The 22,788-nt window shown below is 38.6% G+C and overlaps 1 protein-coding gene across 1 annotated transcript in view; it reads left to right on the top strand.

Moving 5' to 3' along the window:
* ugcg (UDP-glucose ceramide glucosyltransferase) overlaps nt 1–22,788 on the top strand; it is a 106,828-nt gene that overhangs the window by 36,819 nt on the left and 47,221 nt on the right. Inside the window, exon 2 of the mRNA XM_039759519.1 lies at nt 14,206–14,347. Coding sequence (XP_039615453.1) covers nt 14,206–14,347 — 142 coding nt within the window. The remainder of the gene's footprint in view (nt 1–14,205; nt 14,348–22,788) is intronic.

The following is a 22,788-nucleotide window of genomic DNA, read 5'->3' as shown; positions in this document are numbered from 1 at the left end:
ATCAATTCAAGTAATTCAATTCAAAGGACAGACATTGGCCTTAAGATTTTAAAGGTTTTAACAAAGACTGGTATCTTAACATGTCCAGCATGAGGCCTCAAGCACTCCCCTCATTATATGTGCTCTTCCTTTCCAAACATGCGTGCTTTAGGATCTAAATGTAGGTGTAAATGTCTGGATTGTGTGGGGTTTTAAGTGCAGGCTACTCTTTGCACCCTTGGATCAATTTTATTCTTTATAGCACTCTACATTCTTATACGCGGTTTTCAAACAGTTAATTCTTAATCACACCATATCATGTTAGCTTCCTTTTCCTCTCTGCTAGTCTTGACATAAATTTGTCTCCTTTGTCTGTAATATTTTCTTATTGTAGAGCGCTATCAAGCAGTAAGTCTTTGCTATGAAAGGCACTATAAACAATATGATTTTTCAATACAATTTATGTTTTCAAGATTTATGTGAAGGTATATGATATATAGCTACAGACAGTAAAAGAAATTTTGCCTCTGAGAGAATACCATTTCTAAAGTATGAATGAAAGTGCTGATGCGGCAAGGGAGATGCACAGACTCGCTGACACTGTGGCGCCCAGGAGCCCATTTTCTTTAATATTCCAGTGTAGATGAACAGCAAGCAGAGTTCAAAAGCTGATGAATCCCAGATGCCTGATTACTTCCCGCTCATTATGGCCTGCAGTAAAGTACACTTTGCCCAGCGGTGGCTTGTCATCCTGCTTGGAACTTTCACTGTGTTCTGGTGTGGCTTGCAGTGAATCTTTGCCGTGGGTTTAAGGAGATTTGCTTTCCCAATTATCTCATTTAGTGGAATTTTACTGAAAATCCACCCTCTTAGACCACAGTAAAAGTTTCATGCAGAAAAAATGCACACTTGTTTCAAAACAGGTATTTTATCTATTTTCCAGAATCCTAAAACAGGAAATTGTTTTTTTTTTACTTTTTCTTTGTACTTTTAAGGTCTGATATCAGCAAAAACATTGGCTTGTTCAATTTGTAGCATTTTAGAGGTTGCTTGTTTGCCTTAACTTGGGACATTTCTAAAACATCCTAATTCCAGGGATAGCAGGCAGACACAGGGATAGCACTGCTGCCTCCCAGTAATGAGGTCAGGGTTGGTGTCCTGAGTTCCTCCCTGCATGGAGTTTGCACATTCTCCCCATGTCTGTATGGGTGTCCTCTGGGTATTCCGTTTTCTTCCCAGAGTCCAAAGACGTGCAGGTTAGATGGATTGGTGACATTAGTGGGTGCGCGCACACGTGTGTGTTCCCCAGCGATGGACTGGTGCCACGTCCAGGGAATTGTTCCGGCATTGCGCCCTATGTTTCCTGAGAAAGGCTTCAGCCCAAACAGCCTACTTTAGGGTATGGTATCCTATTTCCACTTTAATTTCACGGATGGTCATCCTAATAGATATCCTCAAAATATGAAATAAAAGAATTGTTTTTCATGGTTCCCTTCTTAGCAAGTGATATCACAGGGTGCTTTAGGAAACACTCATTTATAATATACAGTATTTTAATCAACATCCATCTATCCCTATTTCAAATCTGGTTCCTGTGTTACAAGGATGCAGGAAGCTGTTGCTTATGTTGGCAACATTTTGACAGAAATGAAATATGGATGAGACAACAGTCACGGGGCACCTTACATATATCAGGCTAATTTAGAGTTGTGAGGGCAGCAGACAGATATGGTGGCTATGATCGCCTACTGCTCACTTGTATTGGTCCAATTCAGAGTCACAGGTCAACCTAGGCTGCAGGCCAACCTTCACTGATTACAGGAAGTGCAGTGATTGGCCATCCACCAATTGAAATCGACAGCAACATGTGATACAATGATAAACCTGACTCTGGTTAAGGTAACAATCCATCGCAGGTTTCTCGCTCAAAACTCATGGGTGTTTGACATTAGCAAATTAACCCCGGCTACAGGTCATCCTTGACATACAAGTGGTGACTGAACATTCACATTTGTCATTTGCAGAACTGGAGGATTCAGAGCTTTTCCAAGTAGCTTTGACAGCAAGGCTGGACCCACTTATGGATGTTGACGTCAGTCCATCACAGAGTAACGCTCACTTAAACCTGGCCAGTTTATTGTCACCAGTTAGACTAGCTGACCCTGCACTGGTGTAAGTGGAGACCTACTTAACCTTTGCAGTGTCATGGGGCCTGGAAGGGACAACAGTTAAGAAGTCTCCAATTAACCAAAGCTTCATCTGTCCCATAAAGCAAAACTAAGCACATATAAATAGAAATTGTTGGCGATACATTTTCATTTCTTTACTCAATGTTAGTGATAGTATGAGATATATAAATACAGTAAACTTTACCCTCGAATGTCACTGTTGAGCATATCTTTTCTACAAATGCTGTATGGTACAGAAATTGGATACCACATTCATGATTTTTTGCACTGGTTCCTGCTTTCTTCTTGTTTCTTGCTGACAAATGAAGCAGAACTTGATTTTTTTTTCACATAACAGGAAATGTAGGTTTATTTGTAAGAGTGGGAGTCTTTTCTGGCTGATCTGTTTTTGTACACCATACCAGTTTGTGTTTTCGTCTAGCCATGTTGTGTTAGGGAAGTAAACTAACATCCACATGAGGAAAGTACAGCTTAATGTATTTTTTGATATTTATGTCATCATCGATTTAGGTATTTTTACACTTCAAGGAAAGGCTGGCAGATTCGAGAATGCATTGAGTACATGCAAGTCGAGGTTTTGAACTAGTGCAGTTCTCTCTGATTAACAGAAATGTTTTTTTTATAGATGAAAGACAAGTAATGAAGCTGTTCTTACCTTTTCCTATTGACACTGTTCTTAAATGTGTGTGAAATCATACACTTTCCTCTCCAAGCACACTTTCCAGAACATATTCAGGTCAATGCACTTGTTTCACTGAGTCACATTTTCAGGATGTCTGTTAATCTGTTAAGTCTACTGTGATAGCTTTCAGTACACCACCAGCATGTCATCTAATCCTGCACAAATGGAAGAATCCTAAACCAGCAGGCACAACGCAATTTTGAGAAATGAAATTCAGTATATAAGGAATCTGGAAAGTGTTTACTGTATCAGCATTGTCTTCAGTTGCTTTAGTTTAGCATGCAGAAACTTTGTAGACCTTAAAGGTATTTCAGTATCTTTTGGGTCATTTCTTCATATTAAATGTTTTTCTTTGTGTGCTCTTGAAATGAGTAGTGGGTGGTGGGAAGGTATCTACTTTAAGTAAGATGTAGTTGTACCACATGTCTTATTATGACAACACATACATGATACGTCAATATCTTGAACCCAGTGCTGCAAAGAGAGAATCTAGAACCTTTCATGACCCTGAATTGGATTAGGCAATTTTGAGAATTTTATATTTTATGCTAAAAAAGAGAAACACAGAAGAACTAACAATGTATTAAAGTAGGTTGGCAATTCTAAATTGGCCCTATGTAGATGATGTTGTGGATGAGTGTGTGTGGTGCCTTTTGGTGCTTTTTCTTTGTTGTGGACTAGTCAGGAGAAGATAATAATAGCATCAGCTCCCCCTCTTGTCCTGGGGTGGTATTGCTTACCTTGACAGAGCCAAAAAGTTGGTCCCCAGATGCGTATGTGTGACAATACACACACTTTGACACTTTGCACATGTCATTTAATTCTGCAGTGGACTACCTTCCTGACCAGACTGAGATCCTCCTTTGCACCCAGTGCTGCTGGGAGAGCTCTGCCCTCCTGTGACCCTGGTCTAGATTAAATGGATTTGAAAATACTCAGAATTATAGTTAGGTGACATTTAAAATGTAATTGTAAGTGTTAATTTAAACGTTTCTGGGTCTCCAAAAGGACATCTCTCCAACAAAATAATAAAGGAAGGCTAATACTAGTTCTTTAATCTGATCTTAAAAAGGACTTTACATGCCTCAATATATAATTGCTGAAAACATAAAGGTTTGAATAAAAAAGGTAAATAAATATACACCAGTAAAGAATTTTGTTTGGTGAAGCCAGGTGTCATGAAGAGGAGTCTATGCCTGTCTCTCCTTTTATCTGTTTATCTACTGAAACTGAATTTTCCACTGACAGCATTATCTGGCTATACTGATATTTTACTTTCATTTACTCTTAAAAAGCTGGCACTAGCATAAATTACACTAAGCTCACCTCCCTGTGCTGTAAGGACAGTAAAGCATTTTTATGAATGTTGCGTCATTTTCCAGGTTATGAAAATAAACTATGCTGCTGAAGTGAGAAAGAAAAAAGGCGATCTTGCATCTAAAGGAAAAATACATTCCAGACTGACTTTGAGGCTCCTCAGGAATTAGCTAGTATATGTAGGAGGCATCTGGCTTTTACCCGGCCTCTTGAACAGTTCACTATGTGATGTTATGTGTACAGTTTGTCAGATGGATGGATTGTATGTATGTAGATTGATGGATTGGTGGATAGATAGATGGATAGATATTCTTTTCTGAAGTGGACCTCTCCTGAGTTAGCATTACTTGTGTCTTGTGTTGTCAAGATTAGAACGAGCTTTGGACAGAATGCCTTTTATATCCAATTTTGTTTTGTGTTTTCCTTTTGGGCAGAAGAAGACTCAGATTCTTTTCACACAGATCAATAGACAGGTTTGCATGTCCTTTTGGAGTGGAATAGTGTAAAGATGGAGACTTGGGAAGAGATTATGACTTCATTTGAGGGTGCAGTATTGCTCACATAATTTAAAAGTTGAAGGTTGTGGTCTCTGCAATGGATGGAGTCATGTTAACAGCACACAGCAGGTGTCATTAAATCGGCAAACAATATGTGACCTGGTATATCTCTCCATAGAAGATGCTTCAGCTCCCCTTGTTTATACTTTTTAGTTGCATTCTTAATTGCAGCAATCTAGGAAGTTCTCTTGTATATTAAGTGTTGATTAAATGTAGATAAGACATTAATTATCTTAAGTTGAGCATTCAGTACTTTAAGAAAGAAAAAAAAACTGCAGGAATGGCTGTCCCAGTGCTTTTTGTGTTGTCCCTAAATATCTCAGAATACAAAATGGTCAAGCTAAGTTTAATAAAAAGTAGAAAAGCAAAGCACACTTCCTTTTGTCAGTGACAGGCTACCACAGTTGCACTCCCAAGGCTCCAGGTTGTTGTGAATTTCTTGTAGACTCACTAGCAGGCTGAATGGGGTCTCTAAACTGGGCCGATGTGAGTGAGATGTGGCGCTCCTTTGTATGGCCAAGCTGCCCATCACTGATTTCTTTTTTTTTTTTTTTGATTTTATTGATTTTATTAAAATCAAAAAGCATTCCATACCAATAACTTAAGTTTTACAAAAAAGGTTCAAAACAAATCAACCCCCACCCCCGAGAAAGAGCTAGGCCAACAGAGTAAAATTTAAAGCTAGTAAAAAAATAAGTAAATAGATAAATTAATAAAGATATTTAATGGAGTAAAAGAGCGGAGAGAACCTGCTTCCTCAATTTAAATGCTTATTTTAAAATATTATTGATTAGATCCTGCCAGGTTTTGAAAACGTTTTACACAGATCATCTAAGTGCGAATTTGAGTTTTTCCAGTTTCAGATAGTGTATAACACCAGTTACCCACTGACTTAGAATAGGAGAGTTAGGATTCTTCCAGTTGACCAAGATATAAGTATACGTGCCAATAGTGTAGTAAAGGCGATCGGTTTGTTTGTCCTTCTCCAGTTTAAGCCCATCTGGGAGACCACCAAACAGCTGTTAGTGGGTTAAGCGGGATTGTGACACCAAGGCTGTCTTGATAGGCATTTAAAGATTTTGATCCAGAATGATGTTAATTTGGTGCAGGCCCAAAACATGTGGCCCAATGAGGCCAGAACTTGATTGTAGCGTTCACAGGTTGGATTTTGCCCTGGAAACATTTTGGCCAATTTTAAACAAGAGAGATGCACTCGATATATAATTTTGAGTTGAATAATCGTATGCTTTGCGCATATGGAGCTCGAGTGAATTCTGTGAATTGCTACCTTCCACTCCTTTTCTGAGATTTTGAGTGAGAGATCCTTTTCCCACTGTACTGTTGGATCTTTGAAAGGGAGGGAATGTAAAATGGTTTTATATATTATGGAAATACTGTCTGAGTCCTCAAGACTGATCAGTATTTTTTCTGGCATACAGGGAGGTGGGAAGTGAGGAAAATTGGACAGGTTCTGTTTAACAAAGTTTCTAAATCGAAGGTAGTGAAAGAAATGTGTTGCTGGAAAGTTAAATTTGGAGTGTAGTTGTTTGTAGGATGCAAAGACGTTGTCTATGTACAGATCTCTAAGTGATTTAATCCCAAATGTTTTCCAGACATTAAAAACTGCATATGTTTGAGAGGGTGGAAAAAGGTAGCCTCTCTATCTTAGAATGCTTCCTACATTGGTTCCATATTCTGAGCGAGTGAAGCACAATTGGGTTGTTAGTATATTGGCGATAACTTGTATTTATTGGGGTGCAAAGCAAGGAATATAAAAAAGTACGGCACAATTTTATTTCTATTGTAGGCCAAGCCTGTGTATGTTCATCTATCTGTGTCCATGTCCTGGTTTTTATAGTTTGTATATTTGCTGCCCAGTAATAAAAGTTAGGTAGAGCCATGCCACCTTCAGCCTTAGGTCTTTGTAGTGTCACCCTTTGGATACGTGGATGTTTTGAATTCCAAACAAATTAGGTTATGGTTGAATCTAATTTCTTAAATAAAAGATCTATTGATGTATATTGGAATATTTTTAAATAAAAAGAGAAGCTTAGGAATTCATCTTAACAATGTTAATTCTTCCAGCTAAAGTACTCCATCTATGCAAGTCTTGCTTCATTTTTTCCATACACACGGCAAAATTTTGTTGATAAAGAGCTTTATGTTTACTTAGGATGTTTAGTCCTAGATATTTAAACTGATCTGCAAAGGTAAAAGGGAATGTGTCCAATTTAATATTGTATGCTTGAGAATTCATTGGAAAGAGTACACTTTTATTCAAATTGATTCGGAGACCAAAAATCTTTTGAAATTCTGTTAGTGCTGTTAGGACTGCAGGCACAGTATTTTCTGGGTCTGATATATACAGTACCATATCTTCTTCACGTCAAGCCAGAAGTATAGAGTCTCCAGGAAGGAAGTCCTGGAGAGCATCCAAAATACGGCCATGCATAGAACTCAGTCCAGTTGACAAACTTTCTCTTCCAGTCCTTCTGTGATAATCCCCATTATCTCATAAGCATTTTAATTGCCTATCACTGATTTCTGACCTGTCCCCATTTTGTTAGCCGTAGGCTTCAGCACCCTGCTGCCTTGTACTGGGTAAAGTGAATAACACAATGGTGGGTAGAGGTGTGTTTGAATAAGTGTGTCACAACTACAAATTTAGTTTGCATTTGCAGTAAGATATGTGACACACACATTAGAGAAATGTGCTTTCACTCCTCGCAGCCCTGGATTAACAAACTGGATAGATGGCTAATTCTTTCATAAATGCATACTTTATTCTGTAAGAATTTGGTGTAAAGAGTGTAAAATCCTGGCAATTTGAAATATTCCAAGGTTATGATTGTTTTCTCTGTCCAGTGCTGAAGCATTTTTGCTCTGGAATTCATTTTCTTTACCTATAAGTTCTATTTTTGCGTCGTGAGTATGCTCCAGTCCAGCAGGGCCGAATGCAAAGCAGGGTTCAGTCATGGACAGGGCATCACAGAGCTCATACACAAACAGTGAGTAGCTCGTTGGTGGGTACAAAACTGGCAGTCTAGCGGTTATACAGCTTAGCCACCATACGTGTCTGCTTCCTGCTTCTGTATCTTGTCAAAAGATGGTGCGTCAGTAGTGAGGCATGCATTCTTGTGGTGAATAAAGGCAACATCTGTTAAGGGTTTACTTCAAGTCAATGATATTAAAACACTTTATAGACTAAAACAATTGAAAAGTCAAGTACAAGTTAAGCACATCCATCCACTATTAGCCAATTGTAAGCGGCAGTAGGGTTAGCTTCACTTCTCAATGTGTGATTCTATAAATCTTCAGGAAGTAAAAGTAAGAATGTTAGAGGTTTACTAAAACTGTGGGAACATGATTTCAGCAGAGTTTTTACACAGTTATTTTAGGATGATCAAATTCTACTGGTTCAGGAGCGAGAAACAAAGAACATTTAGTCTAGATCAGGTCAGTAGAATTTCAATTGAAATTTACAATGTGAGGGCAGCGCGATGGCTCTGTAGATGGATCTACCTGCTCACAGCTACTGAGCAATGGTGTAAATTATTGACGCAGAGACTTCTATCTAGAATTTTGCATGCTCTCTCCATGTCTGGATGGCTTTGTTTCTCTCATCCCAAAGACTTCGAAAAATTGACAACTCCAGACTGGTCTGTTATTATTTGGTAAAGAGAGTACAGTATATGTGCTTGTGCCTTACTCATCCCAGCCTACCACAAGTCTGAATCAAATAGGTGGGTTAGAAAATGGATGGATGTTACGACATTGAGCAAATAAAAAAAAAATACCCAAAATTATATTTTTTTATGTTACTTACCCCATGTAGTTTGTAATGGCTGAGGAAAATTCTTAAACTCATGTTTTTATGAAGAACTGAGATAACAAAATTACTGCTACAATAGGAGATTGGACAACAGCAAGCAATATAAAAACATCGGTGAAAAACAATTCACATTATTTTTACCATGATCCATACGTCAAGTCACCTGGTCAGTCTTATGCTCATAACTTACCAAACACAAATATTGCTAAATAAGCCACTGCTGGAATATGCTTCCATGAACAAAAATGAAGATGTTCAAGTGCAATTAAGTATTTGAATGTATATACTGTAAGCATAAAAAAACAATATTTCTGAATGTTGGGTGGGGTAACTCCTTTAACTTGGTAGTGAGTACTCCTGACAACTGAATAGCCACTTGGGTTTGTCTACTGCATTTATAACATTTAAAAGTAAGCAAGTACTGCTTGAACAGCTTGTTCACAGACATCATTCAAACTTACATTTTTGTGTGAGATTTCACAAAGGTGGCTGCCTGGCAGCCCCCAGAGTCCAGGTTTCAAATCCCTGCTTGAAGTCTGCATGTTCTCCTCATGTCTTTCAGGGATTTTTTTTCTCTCGGTTGCTCTGTTTTACATAAACATTCGGATTTGATGCTAATGAGTGAGTGTCAACTGTGCTGGTCGGGTGCCCCATCTGTCCTTACACCCAACAGGATAGGCTGCTTCCTCTTCTAACTCTGTATTGTAGGGGTCCTCAAGTTCTGTCCTGGAGGGAGTCAGTGGCTGCAGGTTTTTTGTTAGTTTTTTTCTCTCAACCCAGTTTCTTAATCAGAAGCCAATTATTTTGGCTGAAGCAACTTCTTTTGGGCTTCATTTTAGTGAACTTACTTGTTAAGATTCACAACCCTTAATTGCTTAAACAGGCACATTTCTCAATTTTAATTACTTCTTAAACAGCTGCCAATTTATGAAATGCAAACTTCAAAGGAACAAAGAGCTCACCATTAGAATGTCACCGTTTGTGTTCATTGTGACGTATTTGTTTTAATAAAATACATGGAAAGAAATGGAAGAGAAAAAAGTGAAGAACTTTTAATTAATGATTGTCTCATGGCCAGTAAGCATTTCAATGATGTCCTTCAAAATGAAAAATCTACAATATAGGAATGATCTGAAGGGACAGAATGAAAGCATTATTAGGCCTTTAAATTAAATAAGTTCTGACATTGGAAAGGATCGGTTTCTAACTAAACAACTGGATTGGAAACCTTTGGTGTATTAAAGTTGAGTGAGAATGTTACTGTATACCACCTTTTAGATTGCACACTAGTGTTTATCTGACCACCGCACTGTAAGAGGCCAATGTTGGGATGGCTGGTATCTCTGAGAATTTTCTTTGGCTTGGTCCGACATTGCTTGGTGTAGATGAGATAGAAGTTAGTGAGTGCACACCCAGTGATGGGTTTAGTCGACTGCACCATTCTCTTCAAAGCCTTGCAATCCTAATGGGTGATATTCCCAAACCAGGCAATAATACTTCCTGTCAGAATACTTTCAATGGTGAATATGTAGAGGGTCTTTAGTATCTGAGAGGGCAGCCTGAAATCCATGAGTTGTCTGAAGAGACATTATCGTGCCTTCTTTATTGAGTGCTGTTAATGCTGAGGGGGTGGCAGCGACACTGCTGTTTTCTCCCAAAGTCTACAATTGGCTCCTTTGTCTTGCTGACATTCCTGAGTAGACTATTGCCTTGGCAATCGAGTGACAGACTTTTCACTTTGTTCAGGTAAGCCCGCTCGTTGTTGTTAGGTATCAGGCCTAACACAGTTCTAAAAGTCATCAAATTTGGCAATGATGTAAGTTATTTGCAGCTGTGCAGTCATATGTTTACAGGGAGTACAGCAGAGGACTCGGAACACAGCCATGTGGAACCCCTATGTTGAGGGTGAGGGATAATTAGATTAGATTAGATTAGATTCAATGATAGATAATGAAGTGTGGCCACCCACTCAAACCACCTGGGGTCTGCCTGTCAGGAAGTTAAAAATCCAGCTGCACGATGAAGTGCTCAGATGCTATCATGCACCACATTCGACAGCCACTATGTTTGATTATCGTCATTATGATGTATTTCAAAGAAATAAATACTGAAGAAAAGAGAAAAAAAAGTTGACTTTGTACAATTCAAAGGGGTAGTTTGCTTTTGCAGTAAATGACTAATGTTGGCTGGCTAGCCCAGTGGAATGCAGTGTTTGGCTGCCAACTGGACTGAGTTCTATGCATGGCCGTATTTTGGATGCTCTCCAGGACTTCCTTCCTGGAGACTCTATACTTCTGGCTTGATGTGAAATGTAAATCTCTTGCTTGTTTCACAGACCAGGATGTTTGACTGTTTTTTGTCATGTTAAATTACTACTGGTTCTGACTGAAACCTGGTCTGCTATCCTATAGGAACTTGTCTAAAATACTGTACATCAGCAATGGAAACAATTCAGAAAAAAATGTCTGTCTAATCATCTAGTCCTGGATTTAAAAAAAAAAAAAAGATACCTGTGGGATCACTGCCACCGCGTTGCTAAATGAAATTCAGTAGATGCTGAAGCTTTCGGCTCCGGTTTGCTATCTTGATGCACTTTGAGACAGCTTGCTCTGTGCAGGACTACCATTCCACCCAACATTCAGTGTATTGTTGTGCCTAGTGCTATGGGAACAAGCTCTGTCTCCCTACTGTCCTATACTGGAAATGTAAGTTCAAAGACTGGAATGAATGCAATGAAAATGTCCACCCTACAAACTCTTCCATGAGGTGTTTTTCAGAAGTACAGAGTAGCAAGTTCAAATTCCGTATGGCGTTTGCACATTTTTGCCATTGATTCAACACACTCTTTATTCCCAAATCCCCAAGGTATGCCAGTTAGGAAAATTGGTGACTCTAAAGCAGGTCTGTGAGATTGTAAAGGTGGGTTGGTGTGTGAGCCCTTTAGTGGACTAGCACCATATCCAGGGCTGGATATGCTCTTGTAACCAAAACTACCATTACAGCCGTGGCCAAAAGTTTTGAAAATAACACAAGTATTGGGTTTCACAGTGTCTGCTGCTTCAGTGTTTTTAGATCTTTTTGTCAGATGTTTCTGCGGTATACTGAAGTATAATCACAAGCATTTCATAAGTTTCAAAAGCTTTTATTGACAATTACATTAGGTTTATGCAAAGAGTCAGTATTGGCAGTGTTGGCCCTTCTTTTTCAAGACCTCTACATTTCACCCTGGCATGCTGGCAATCAACTTCTGGGCCAAATCCTGAATACTGGCAGCCCATTTCTGCATAATCAATGCTTGGAGTTTGTCAGAATTTGTGGGATTTTGTTTGTCCACCCGCCTCTTGAGGAGTGACCACAAATTCTTAATGGGATTAAGGTCTGGGAAGTTTCCTGGCTATGGATCCAACCTTTTGACGTTTTGTTCCCCGAGCCACTTAGTTATCACTTTTGCCTTATGGCACGTTGCTCCATCATACTATCATGCTGGAGAAGGCATTGTTTGTCACCAAACTGTTCTTGGATGGTTTGGAGAAGTTGCTGTCGGAGGATGTTTTTGTACTATATTCTTTATTCATGGCTGTGTTCTTTGGCAAAATTGTGAGTGATCCCTGCACTCCCTTGGCTGAGAAGCAACCCCACACATGAATGGTCTCAAGATACTTTAGACACAGGACTCATGGTAGCGCTTGTGTAGCGGCCATTTACCACAAGAAGATTTCAGGATATACCAGTGAGATTTTAAATTAAAGCATTCATCTACTTGTGACCACATGACTTTGCACACGTATGTGCCTGCATGTTAATGTGTATTAACTGTGCATTTTGCCACTTAACACCTTTGTGTGGAATTGCTGCCCTTTATCTTGTCACTTACATTCACAAATACCACATCTAGCACAAACTCTTGTATGTTTGTTTCTATCCTTTTTAGAAGTACTGTACAGCGTTTGTGTTAAAAGAGCAGTTGGTTTTTTAGTGGCTCCTAATTAATTTGAAAGTAAATAAAGAAAAAAGCAAACCACTTTGTTTAAGCATGCAGTGGAGTCTTTTATATAGTGTGCCAGCAGCATTCATTATGGATGGTACAGATGTTTGATAAACATTGGGGAGATATACGTATAAAAAAAAAAAGTGTTGTTTTAAATTTAGCCCACTTTTTTCCCCCAAGCTATTTGTTTTGAATTAATGGGATGGTGACATTTATTGTGGGTGGGTACTTTATGTTTACAAAGTGTGTCTGTACTCCTTCAGCTGTAATTCACCATTTCTGAAGTAATGGCAAAGGCAGTTTCTATAGTAACAAAAACAAATTATTAAAGCAACCCTGACTTTTCATATCATCTTTGATACGCAGAAATGAATACTGTAAATTCTAAATGTTCTTAAGGAGACAACGTGTTACACAATTATGAAGGATGGACAGGTGGTTGATTCTAAAAAGGTGTGTTTTGAGCAATTTTTAACTTCATTGTGTTATTCTAAGAAAGTCTTTTAATCCCTTTGCACTCTGAATGAAAGAATCCATACTGATTATGGGGGGTAGCTGGAAGTATAGTCCAATAGTTGAGGTGCTCGAGGCGGGTCAGCAAAAACATTCCTTTGGTGTATCTCCACATCCAGAATATATGGTAAGAAGAAAAATGTGTAGGTTTGTCTTTGCTTAAAAAGCCAAAGTCTGAAAAAGACAAGGAGAACATAAATTGGAAAGAAAGAGATTAACCCATTAAACCCTAACTGCAATCAGGCCTTGTTTCCCTCTCCATATCTGATGGTGTGGCTTGCCTGTTTTCCCAGAAACAGAGTACCACCAGGGCAGTCTCCTCCTCCTCACTTTCCATATTTCTCTGTCCGTCTCAACGCTGGCCTCCTACTCTCACAAATGAACCTTCTCCCTGGCTTTCATTTTCAGTCAAAGCGTAGTGAGCTACTGCTGAGATGTTTCCTTAAAACCTAATTTTTGGCTCACTCAATGATTACACTACAGAATCATTTCTCAAGTCATGGGTGGGTACCCATAGCTTCATGTCTACCAGGCTTGGACTCCAAATTTCGGCCCCTACCCATTAGAATGCAAATTTTTAACAACAGCTCTTTTGCTGTCTGCCTTTGAAAGGCTTGATGCTTCCATTCATCACAACTGTGTCCATCTTTTGCAGGCAGTCACTAAGAAGGAACTGGAGCCTTTTGCTGTCCCTTACCTTATTAAATCTTGCAAGAGCCCATCCCTAGCCTTGTGCCGCCTGGTGCCATCTCCACCTTTTTCAGCCGAGATGCCTTTTATAATATGTAAACAGTTCCTCTATATTCTGGTATAGCACCTTGAAAGCATTGATTATTTAAAGAGGAATGATTTATAAAATACCTGTAGTGTCATTTTTTATCTTGTAAAGTGCTTTTGGGTGTAAAAATAAAAAAAACATATAGATGAAACAATGCATGGTTTTAATTGTATGGCTTGCAGAGAGTTTACTGTTTGTGTAAAACAGTTTTTTATGACTGACACAAAGCGTGGGGCACATTTAAATGGTCAGCAGTTTCTCACACTGTATGTCTTCAGTCTTTCTTTAATTTCTCACTGAAAAGCCATTAACACTCATAGCACTCACTGTTCAGCTATTAAAAGTTCATTTTTGCCTTGTGTTTCTGCAGCCGTCTACACCTAAACAAGAAGGTCAGCGACAAGCAGCCGTACAGCAAGCTGGCAGGAGTCTCTCTTTTAAAACCCTTGAAAGGAGTAGACCCCAACCTCATTAACAACCTGGAAACCTTCTTTGAGCTTGACTATCCAAGGGTAAGTTCTGTTTTCTTCTTAAAGTTAACCTTGGTGAGTTGTTGGCTGTTGATGAAGAATTTTATTTAAAGAGTCCGTGGGCATGTATTTGAGACAAGAACCCCCTAAAACATGCAGGCTACATTAGGAACTTGATGGTAAATTGCAGGGTAGAGCTTGTGTGTGAAAGCCTTTCTTGATGTCCTGGAAAACATCACCTGGGATTATTCCTGGGAATCCACTGCTTTTGCATATGTCCTGAAAATTAATCTCTCTATTATAAAAAAAATCTTGGGGAGGAAGACTAGGAAGATGAGACATGATCTTCCCGGAAGACAATTTGAAGTCCTGTGAGAGACACTTTAACTTGCTAAAACATAGATTTTATGTATTCTGATTTAATGTGTCAATAGAAAACAACATATTATAGAGTTGCAAACATTATTTTTCAAAAAAGATAAACAATAAGACATCTGAATGTTTTTAAAGAATGAAACTAACACAATAATAGACCAATGCTTGATTAAGTAAAAATAAGAATAGGTGCTAGTGATAAGTGTCATGTGAGGGTTGAAGCCAAGTGGTTTATTGAAACTGAGATAGCTGTGTAGAGGGCATAAAGCTGGACAAGGAACAGCTAAGTTTTTGGTAAACGTAACGGTTTAACCTGAAAATCCTTACACCATGGCAAAAGTGAGCGTAACGACAAGACACAACGTGGTCATCTTGCATCATCATGGTGTATCTCCCGAGAAGAAATTTCACAGCTAACAATTGCTTCCTGCAGACTGATGTTGGCACAGTTTACCTGCAGGACAACAAAGAAAGGGGCAAAGTTGCGGACCACAAACACAGTGATGGGATATGGAATCTGAGAGCAGCAAATTAGAAATACATCAAGCCTTCTTCAGCACAGAACTGTCAGAAACTGCTGGAAACCAGACCACTGGAACCCTGGTATACCCATCTATAGTCTAGAGAGGTCTTATCACAAGTGGTCTTCATGGAAGTGTTGCAACCAAAAATCAATTCCTCCAAGGTGGCAATAAACCCAAATGAATCACCTATAACATATAACTGGGGTGCATAGAATTGGCAGATGGTGTTGCGGACTAATGAGTCAAAATTTGAAACTTTTGGCTCAAACAGGAGGCTGCTTGTCTATCAAGGGACTGGAGAGCAGAGCATGAATAAATATCTGCAGCAGCGAAGCACAGTGGACGTTACCTGAATTTTTGGCAGCATTTCCACAAATGGAGCTGGTGAATTGCTCTAAAATGATGGCCCCCTCACTGCTGAGAAAATTGGACAGATTTTTTTACCAATTATGCATTAGCATCAGGGAGGTGTCTGATCGGTCCCAGCTTTATTCTGCAGCATAACAATGACCCTAAGCACATGGCCAAAATCCTCAGCTATCTGCAGTGAAAGGGGGAACAAGGAATCCTGTAACAGATGGTATGGCTCCCATCTTCGAGCTAGTCTGGAATTCCTTGCAGCAACAGAAGCAATTAACACAGCCAAAGTCTGCAGTAAAACTGGCAAGTTCTCCAAGAGACTTGAAACAACCAATCATGTGAGTACCTGAGAAACTGCTTGCAAGTGGACAGCAGCTTTTTTTAAGGCAATGTGTGGTCACGTTTGTTTTGTTCTGTATGCTACACTTCCTAGAAAGTGTATTTATTAATATAAATTATTCATGGAATTATTTTTTGAAGGCATTGTTGATTTAAAGCACCCAAGTGCCAGTGCCTTTGCAAACTTTGCACCCAAAATGCTTGTTGTGTATCATGTATGATTAGGAGATTTGTGGCCAATCTTTGTGAGTGAAACCTCAAAGTAACTAAAGTCATGCCAAGTTGGAATGTACTATGGTTTTATTTTTATTAAGGTTTAGGATTCTCTACTCTCTTTTAATCAAGACATATTAGCACCATCACCCAGTAAACATCTTCTTTTGCTATGGCAGCATGTCTGTTTTCCCCTTTAGGTCAGTCCTCTTAAAGCCTTGGCAGATTTCAGCTTTGTAACTTGTTGAGAGAAACTCTTCTCAGCAGTCAAGAAACAGAATGAGCTAATTATATGTATTAGGTTGTATACTATCATATGACACACAGAAAGTATGTAATTAAGGGTCAGGTAGTCATCATTTCCCAATCTCAGTTTTGTAAGGGCAAGACGCATTTGTCCTTCAGAACTAAATAATTAGTGATTCACATTGTTGGAGTTTCGAGTAGGCAGATACTGCATCTGAGCTGTAAGAGGATATTTGCATCAGGTTACTTCTTATGTCAGGCAAATTAGGAGCAAATTTCCATTCCCCTTTTTTTGTATAGTCACCCGGAAAATGTTTGAATTAGTATAGAGGAGCATTTCTTTTTTGGATTCTTATGGCCTGTCATGGCAAGCAGAGAGGAGGTTTTTGAGAATCTGGTTCATCTGGTTAGTGGATATGGAGCTGAACTGTCAACTACAAAGTTATCAGTTCATTTTCAGCCTTTGACCCACTGTATGATCTTGAGGAAGTCACTTAACGTGCTCAGCTGCAATAGAAAAACATCAATGTACAATGTATACTATGTATCTGTACTTGTAAGGTACCTTGGGATAGGATTCACTGTGGGAATTCGGCACTTGGAGAAGATAAAGACTAGAGCACCAAGTGCAGTTCAGCTAATACGGGAAGAAAGAGGAAGTCTCAGCAATCGAACTGCTGTAGCTGCATTCATTGTGCCAATCATTTGTATGTGGTCAGGCTCTGCCATGAAGCATGGATTTGTAAATTAAATGATAGTTTAATACAACCTAAGTAATAAATACGTATATGTTTATTGTTGCTGTTTTGCTGCTATTGTGTCTTTGAGAAATATTTTATAATGTGTCTTTGAGGTTGGACTTACTCATGATATGGTGCTGTTGTTATATCTCAAACAAGACAGAGAGATTTTATGAAAAAGGACCCTGAGAGTAAGACGTGGTCAAAATTTCATGTCAAGGGTGTAACGATAAAGCTAAACCAATGTGTCATCAAATTCTAAATGCTTAACAAAACTCAAATTTCTTAAATAACAAACCTTAGTCTTAATAAACCAGGAAATGTCAAACAAATAGCTGTTTCTCTCCAAATCTCTGGTGATTCAGGATCACACGCGATGCCCTAATTATTGTTGCACTGATGACATCAGAGGATGTGTACTTCTGGTGAATCACAGAGTATATTGCAATGGCAACGGGTACGCCATATCTAAACAAAATGGCATTGTGAATTTAAATGAAAAAAATGATATTCTTTTAAACAAAGCGCATAATAATCAAAAGAACATCAGAAATCAATCAAAACTTTTAGAACTGCATGCAAGAAACAAGAAGAAATGCAGCTGGGAGAGCCACATCCCTAAATGGATGTTAAGTTTGAAACAGTGTCTTCATCCAATAAAGCACAAAAAAGTTAATAAAATGTAATCAAAGTAAGAATATATGTCACAGGAGGTTAAGTTTACGATGCATTAGTGTAGTGTTGGACGGTATGACTAAAATTCTACATCACAGTATTTTTCAAAATTATACCGATTTTGTGGTATTCAGCAGTATTTTTTTCCCATGCATGAGTGGATGTTAACCACATTTTCCACTGCAATTACTGCAGAAGACTGGCTAAGAATAACCTATTCCACTGTCATGAGCATTGTACAAAAAACATTTTAATGTGCACACAAATATTTTAATACAGGTTTGAATGGCCCCATAAAGTGATAAGGGGGTGGCACTAATGAAGAGAAGGAATCACATTGCATGACAGTTGCAGTCAGAATATAGAACCTTTTTATTTAACAATTTTTGCAAATAACTTCAGATAAAATTTTGACAACATATTGTCAACCATCCAAAGAGGCATTTAGACTTAGTAAAATATCCAGAGGTGCTTGTCAAAAGTTGTATTGCACTGAACATGTCTTAGAAAAGGAATAAATAGTGAATATTTTTTGGAAACCAGCTATTCTTTCTGTTAATGTTAACAATCTCTGTCCACTGAGACGTTAAAGTGACTTTTTAAACAACTCTACTATCATTAAACTGCATAATATTTAAACTAATAAATAACAATAAAATAAATAATAGCTCAACTTCTAGTAATAATGCTATTACTTCAAGCCCAGGTGCATTACACAGTATTCACCAAATAAAAATAAAACAAGTGCAACTTGGTGAGACATCTTTACCAACTGAACCATCATTAAGACACGGTAGTGAGGCAGTAGTGCTGCTCCCTCGCAGTAAGGGGTCCCCAGGTGTAGGTTCAGTGTAGAGAACTTTATGGCAGGTGTGACGAGGCTTCAAAAAACTGGATGTGTGAATGGGTATCGGAAAGGTTTAACTTAAATATTGTGTAAATGTTGGGTTCGTGATCTGGTGGTTGGAGACACGAACATGGAAATCAATGGATGTTCTTTTGACCGGGCTTTCTTTATTGCATGCATGCTGTCTCTATCTGACGTACCAAACCCCCAGTTCCTATCCTTCCTTTTTCTTTCTCCACATAACAAATCACCACACGATAAACATCTTTGTGAAATTAAAACTAGTTATAAACTTAGACCACGGAGTGTTCCGAACTTTAAAAAAATCTTCGTTATACATTTTTAAATATGCCATCCATTCAGGATTGCTTCCATCCCAGCAAGCATTGTGTGCGAGGAAAGAGCAAATCCTGAACGAGGCGCCAGCACATCATAGGCTGAAAACGAGCAATACATACACTAGCAGGGTCAATATAGCATAACAAAACTCCACATCCCACATGACTTGGAAAGGAAACTGAAGCACGCCGAGTAAACCCACCAGAAAAACATGCAATTTCAAGGCAAGGTACACTGAGACCCCCTTGCTGCGAGGCAGCAGTGCAACCTCCACGCCACCGTGCCCCCACATGATTAATACATGCTTTAATGCATTTCATCATGAAAATTATATCAAGTACATATCTTAGCATTCTAAATGTTCAAGGAGCAGGAATATCATGAAATTAATGTATTCTGTGTGCTGCCTGTGCCTCCTCTTAGTGCAAGAGAGTCAGTTTAAGAAGCAGTAGCGATTAACATGGCTCGGGGAACACAACACAAAGCATTTAATGTGCTACATAACTTATGACGGGGTTTGAGACAATCTAGTAAATTAAGTATTAATGTTAAGATGAAGTTTAGTTGACGATGTTCTACTTTAATGACAAATTATGAGAATAAAGTCAACATGTCGACTTTAATCTCGACATAAATGCCGAGAATAAAGTAGAAATGTTGAGAATAAAGTCAACATGTCGTCACACTATTACACAGTACCCAAGTACATTACACAGTATTGGAAAAAAAAAAAACAAGTACAACTTAGCTTGCAGTATTATCCAGTAGTACAGAAACAGTATTCACACATTTGAACATAATGGTCCACATCCGACCTTTTAAAACCAAAGTATCTCCAGGCAACGGGCGTGACTCCTTTTTTTTTGGCAAAAGTTCTTCTGTGTCATCATGTTCAACTTTACCGTCTGCTACAGCTTCTGTTTCAGAATGTTCTCTGTCCATTTTCACCACGCAATACCTCCATTACCACATGTACTCCGTTGCATGCCTGTTTAGCAGTGTAGCATTGAAAAAGAGCCCCAGCGCAACACCTCCACTACTGCATGTACTCCGTTGCATATATGTTTAGTGGTGTAGCAGTGAAAAAGGTTCCCCCTTAAACAGTTTCCCACTGCGCCATGTTCCCAGCGTTGTTTAGGCAATTTAAACTGATGGTGCGGTATAAGAAAAATCTATATCGTAACAAAAATAAAAAATGTTTTTCGGTATGAACCGGTATACCGCCCAGCACTACATTAGCATGATCACATTTGGAGTACTGTGTTCAGGTGAGTTCAGAATCTTGCCATAGAGGGCTGAGCAGGTGTGTCACTAGTCAAAGGCCACGGTCTGCTCAGACAGGCTACAGAAAGTGTTTACTGTAAAAAGTTTTAAACGCGTACTGATTCAGAGTAATAAGAGTAATTAAATCTTGGAAAATGCTTCCTACCTGTCCTCTTGTGTCTGTTTTTCTGCCCACAGCAGTAGCATTTGTTTCTTGACCCTACACTTAATTTTCTGTTGGCACATGTGATATTTTGTATTGTGATCAATAAATAAAGCCTTTCAAATCAAGACTAGAAGATAATTGTAGGCCAGATTTTCACTCTATGACTCAATCAAATCATTGCACCTGTCATTTGTCACATTATTAAGAAAAATGAAAAAGGTTTGTGGTTTCTTCATATAGCAACCTGATTTAGACATAGGAACACCTGGGCAGTTTTAATTTCATCTTGCATATGGCATTTCAGCTGTAATCACTGGCAATTTCAAGTCAGAACATGCATTGCTTCAGTTGGTTATTTTCTCATCAATGCCACTTTTACACTTTTTATGGCATGCATGGTTTGGCTTTTAAAGAAGGAGCCTGGTTACAGCAGGGATTGTGCAATCATTTTTAACTCTATTCTTTTTCTTTTAAAGTACTTTGCCAGGACACCCAACTTAGACAGACTCCAGCTTAGCAGAAAATCAATGAGAATACATTTAAGATAGTGAGAGGGAAACAACACTTAATAAATGAAACGGGTAACCGGCAATCATTTTTAAGAAGTGACTAGAAGAAATTTAGGGATTCATTACAACTGTAGATTGTGGTTGGACTGAATGATCTCTACTCATTTAGTACATTTTTAACATTTGTGATGGTTTCCTACCAGTCTAGGAACAAAATCCAAAATTGTAATAAATCATTATTTGACAGTAGCAAGCTTAGAAAATCTGTGCAGTACTTTTAAATGTATTTCAGTAGTTATAAGCAGTCATTTAAGCGCTTCACCCTGGAAATAGCTTATCATGGAAATGGAATTACAGACCCCACTTTACTTTAGGTATTATTCACACTCAATAATGAACAGTTTACATTTGCCACTCGCAAAGGAGAAATAACTGGAATACATGTAGAAAACCACATGCAGGTCATAACAAAAGAAAAAGTGCAGCCTCCACGTAGGAAGTGATAAGGCTAAGATGTGACCTTCGTCTCCTGATGCAGTATTGAAGTGTTGCTCTTTACTACTCCACAGTGCAACTTGTTTAATGGTCAGAATAATCTGATTTTATGTAACTATAGTCATCTGATAGATGAAATACAGCATTGTAGATGTTATCTTAATACAAAAATAAAAAGAATTAAATTGTCCAATGCTGTGTGTTTTAAGGAATGCCATAGTGGCACACTGGTAAGTAACGTTGCCTTGCAGGATCAGTGTCCAGATTGCTGTCAGTGTAGCGTTTCTGCATTCTCTCGGTGTCTGTGTGTGGGTTTTCTCTGGTTTTCCTCCTACACCCGTTATGGCTGCCCAGAGATGGACTGGTTTCTAACTTGTAACTGATCCTGCTGGGATGTCCTTTGGTCTCATGTGCCTCTGACTTGGATTAAAGGGTTTTGTGAATGCTATGTACAACATGAGCGCCACAGTAGGCTGCAGTTTTTATGTTTCGTTCTGTTTTTGTGTCCTTGTTTAAAGAGATCAAGCGTTCTTCCAAGTATTAGTCAGGCACTGATTTACTTTACATGAGATTCCCTTGGGCCTACAATGAACTCCAGATTGTGAGTCATTTTGTTTCCTTCACCTCCTTCTTTGTTACCAAGTCTTTGGCAATTGGCTTTGGTTCCGTTTGCTGAATGTGTCTTTGAATTGCTTTGTAGATTGATGGCGCTGCATTGCACTCCCCATATAGCACATTCAGGTAGACCTCAGAAGTGAGCTGTGTAAAAATACATTTTAGGTTGACTTGACTGGACATGATGTTTTTAACTACTATGCAATCCGTTTGTTGACAAATCAGCAGACACAAGTAGGCCGTCCCATGCAGGTTTGTCAGGTATTCCTTGTTGTACTGAGTTGGAAGCCTTAGTGTTGCCATTCCAGAATAGACATGTTGTTCTCCTTTTTTCCTATAGTGATGTGTTTACGTGTCTTTATTTTTGTATCTTCTAAAAGATATTGTACCTCAGGCTTGTATAGTACAGCATTTCAAAATCCATCTGGAAGATGTGGAAGTTTTTGTTTGATCTTCTTTCCAAGTCAGAGTGCATCTTTTGTAATTGGCAGCTGTGCCATTATAAACCAAGGCATGGCCGGATTCCAATATGCCAAAAGTGAATTGTTTCTAAATTTGAGAAAATAACCCATATTAAAATTACTGAAGTATTCAGCATAACTGCCAAGAGGAAGAAAATATGAAGAAATCTTGGATCTTTTATTTATCAGAATATGAAATGAAAGAATGGCTGTAATTGGTGTAGTAGTTAGCACTAGCAGTTAACAAGAATTAGGTTTGATTCCTGGCCTGGTCATTATCTGCTTGGAGTTTTACTGTTCTCTCTTGTTCATGTAA

Source organism: Polypterus senegalus, chromosome 7, assembly GCF_016835505.1.
Source record: "Polypterus senegalus isolate Bchr_013 chromosome 7, ASM1683550v1, whole genome shotgun sequence".
Lineage (NCBI taxonomy): Eukaryota > Metazoa > Chordata > Cladistia > Polypteriformes > Polypteridae > Polypterus > Polypterus senegalus.
Note: the sequence above shows the minus strand (reverse complement) of the source record. Positions and strands in the feature narration are given on the sequence as shown.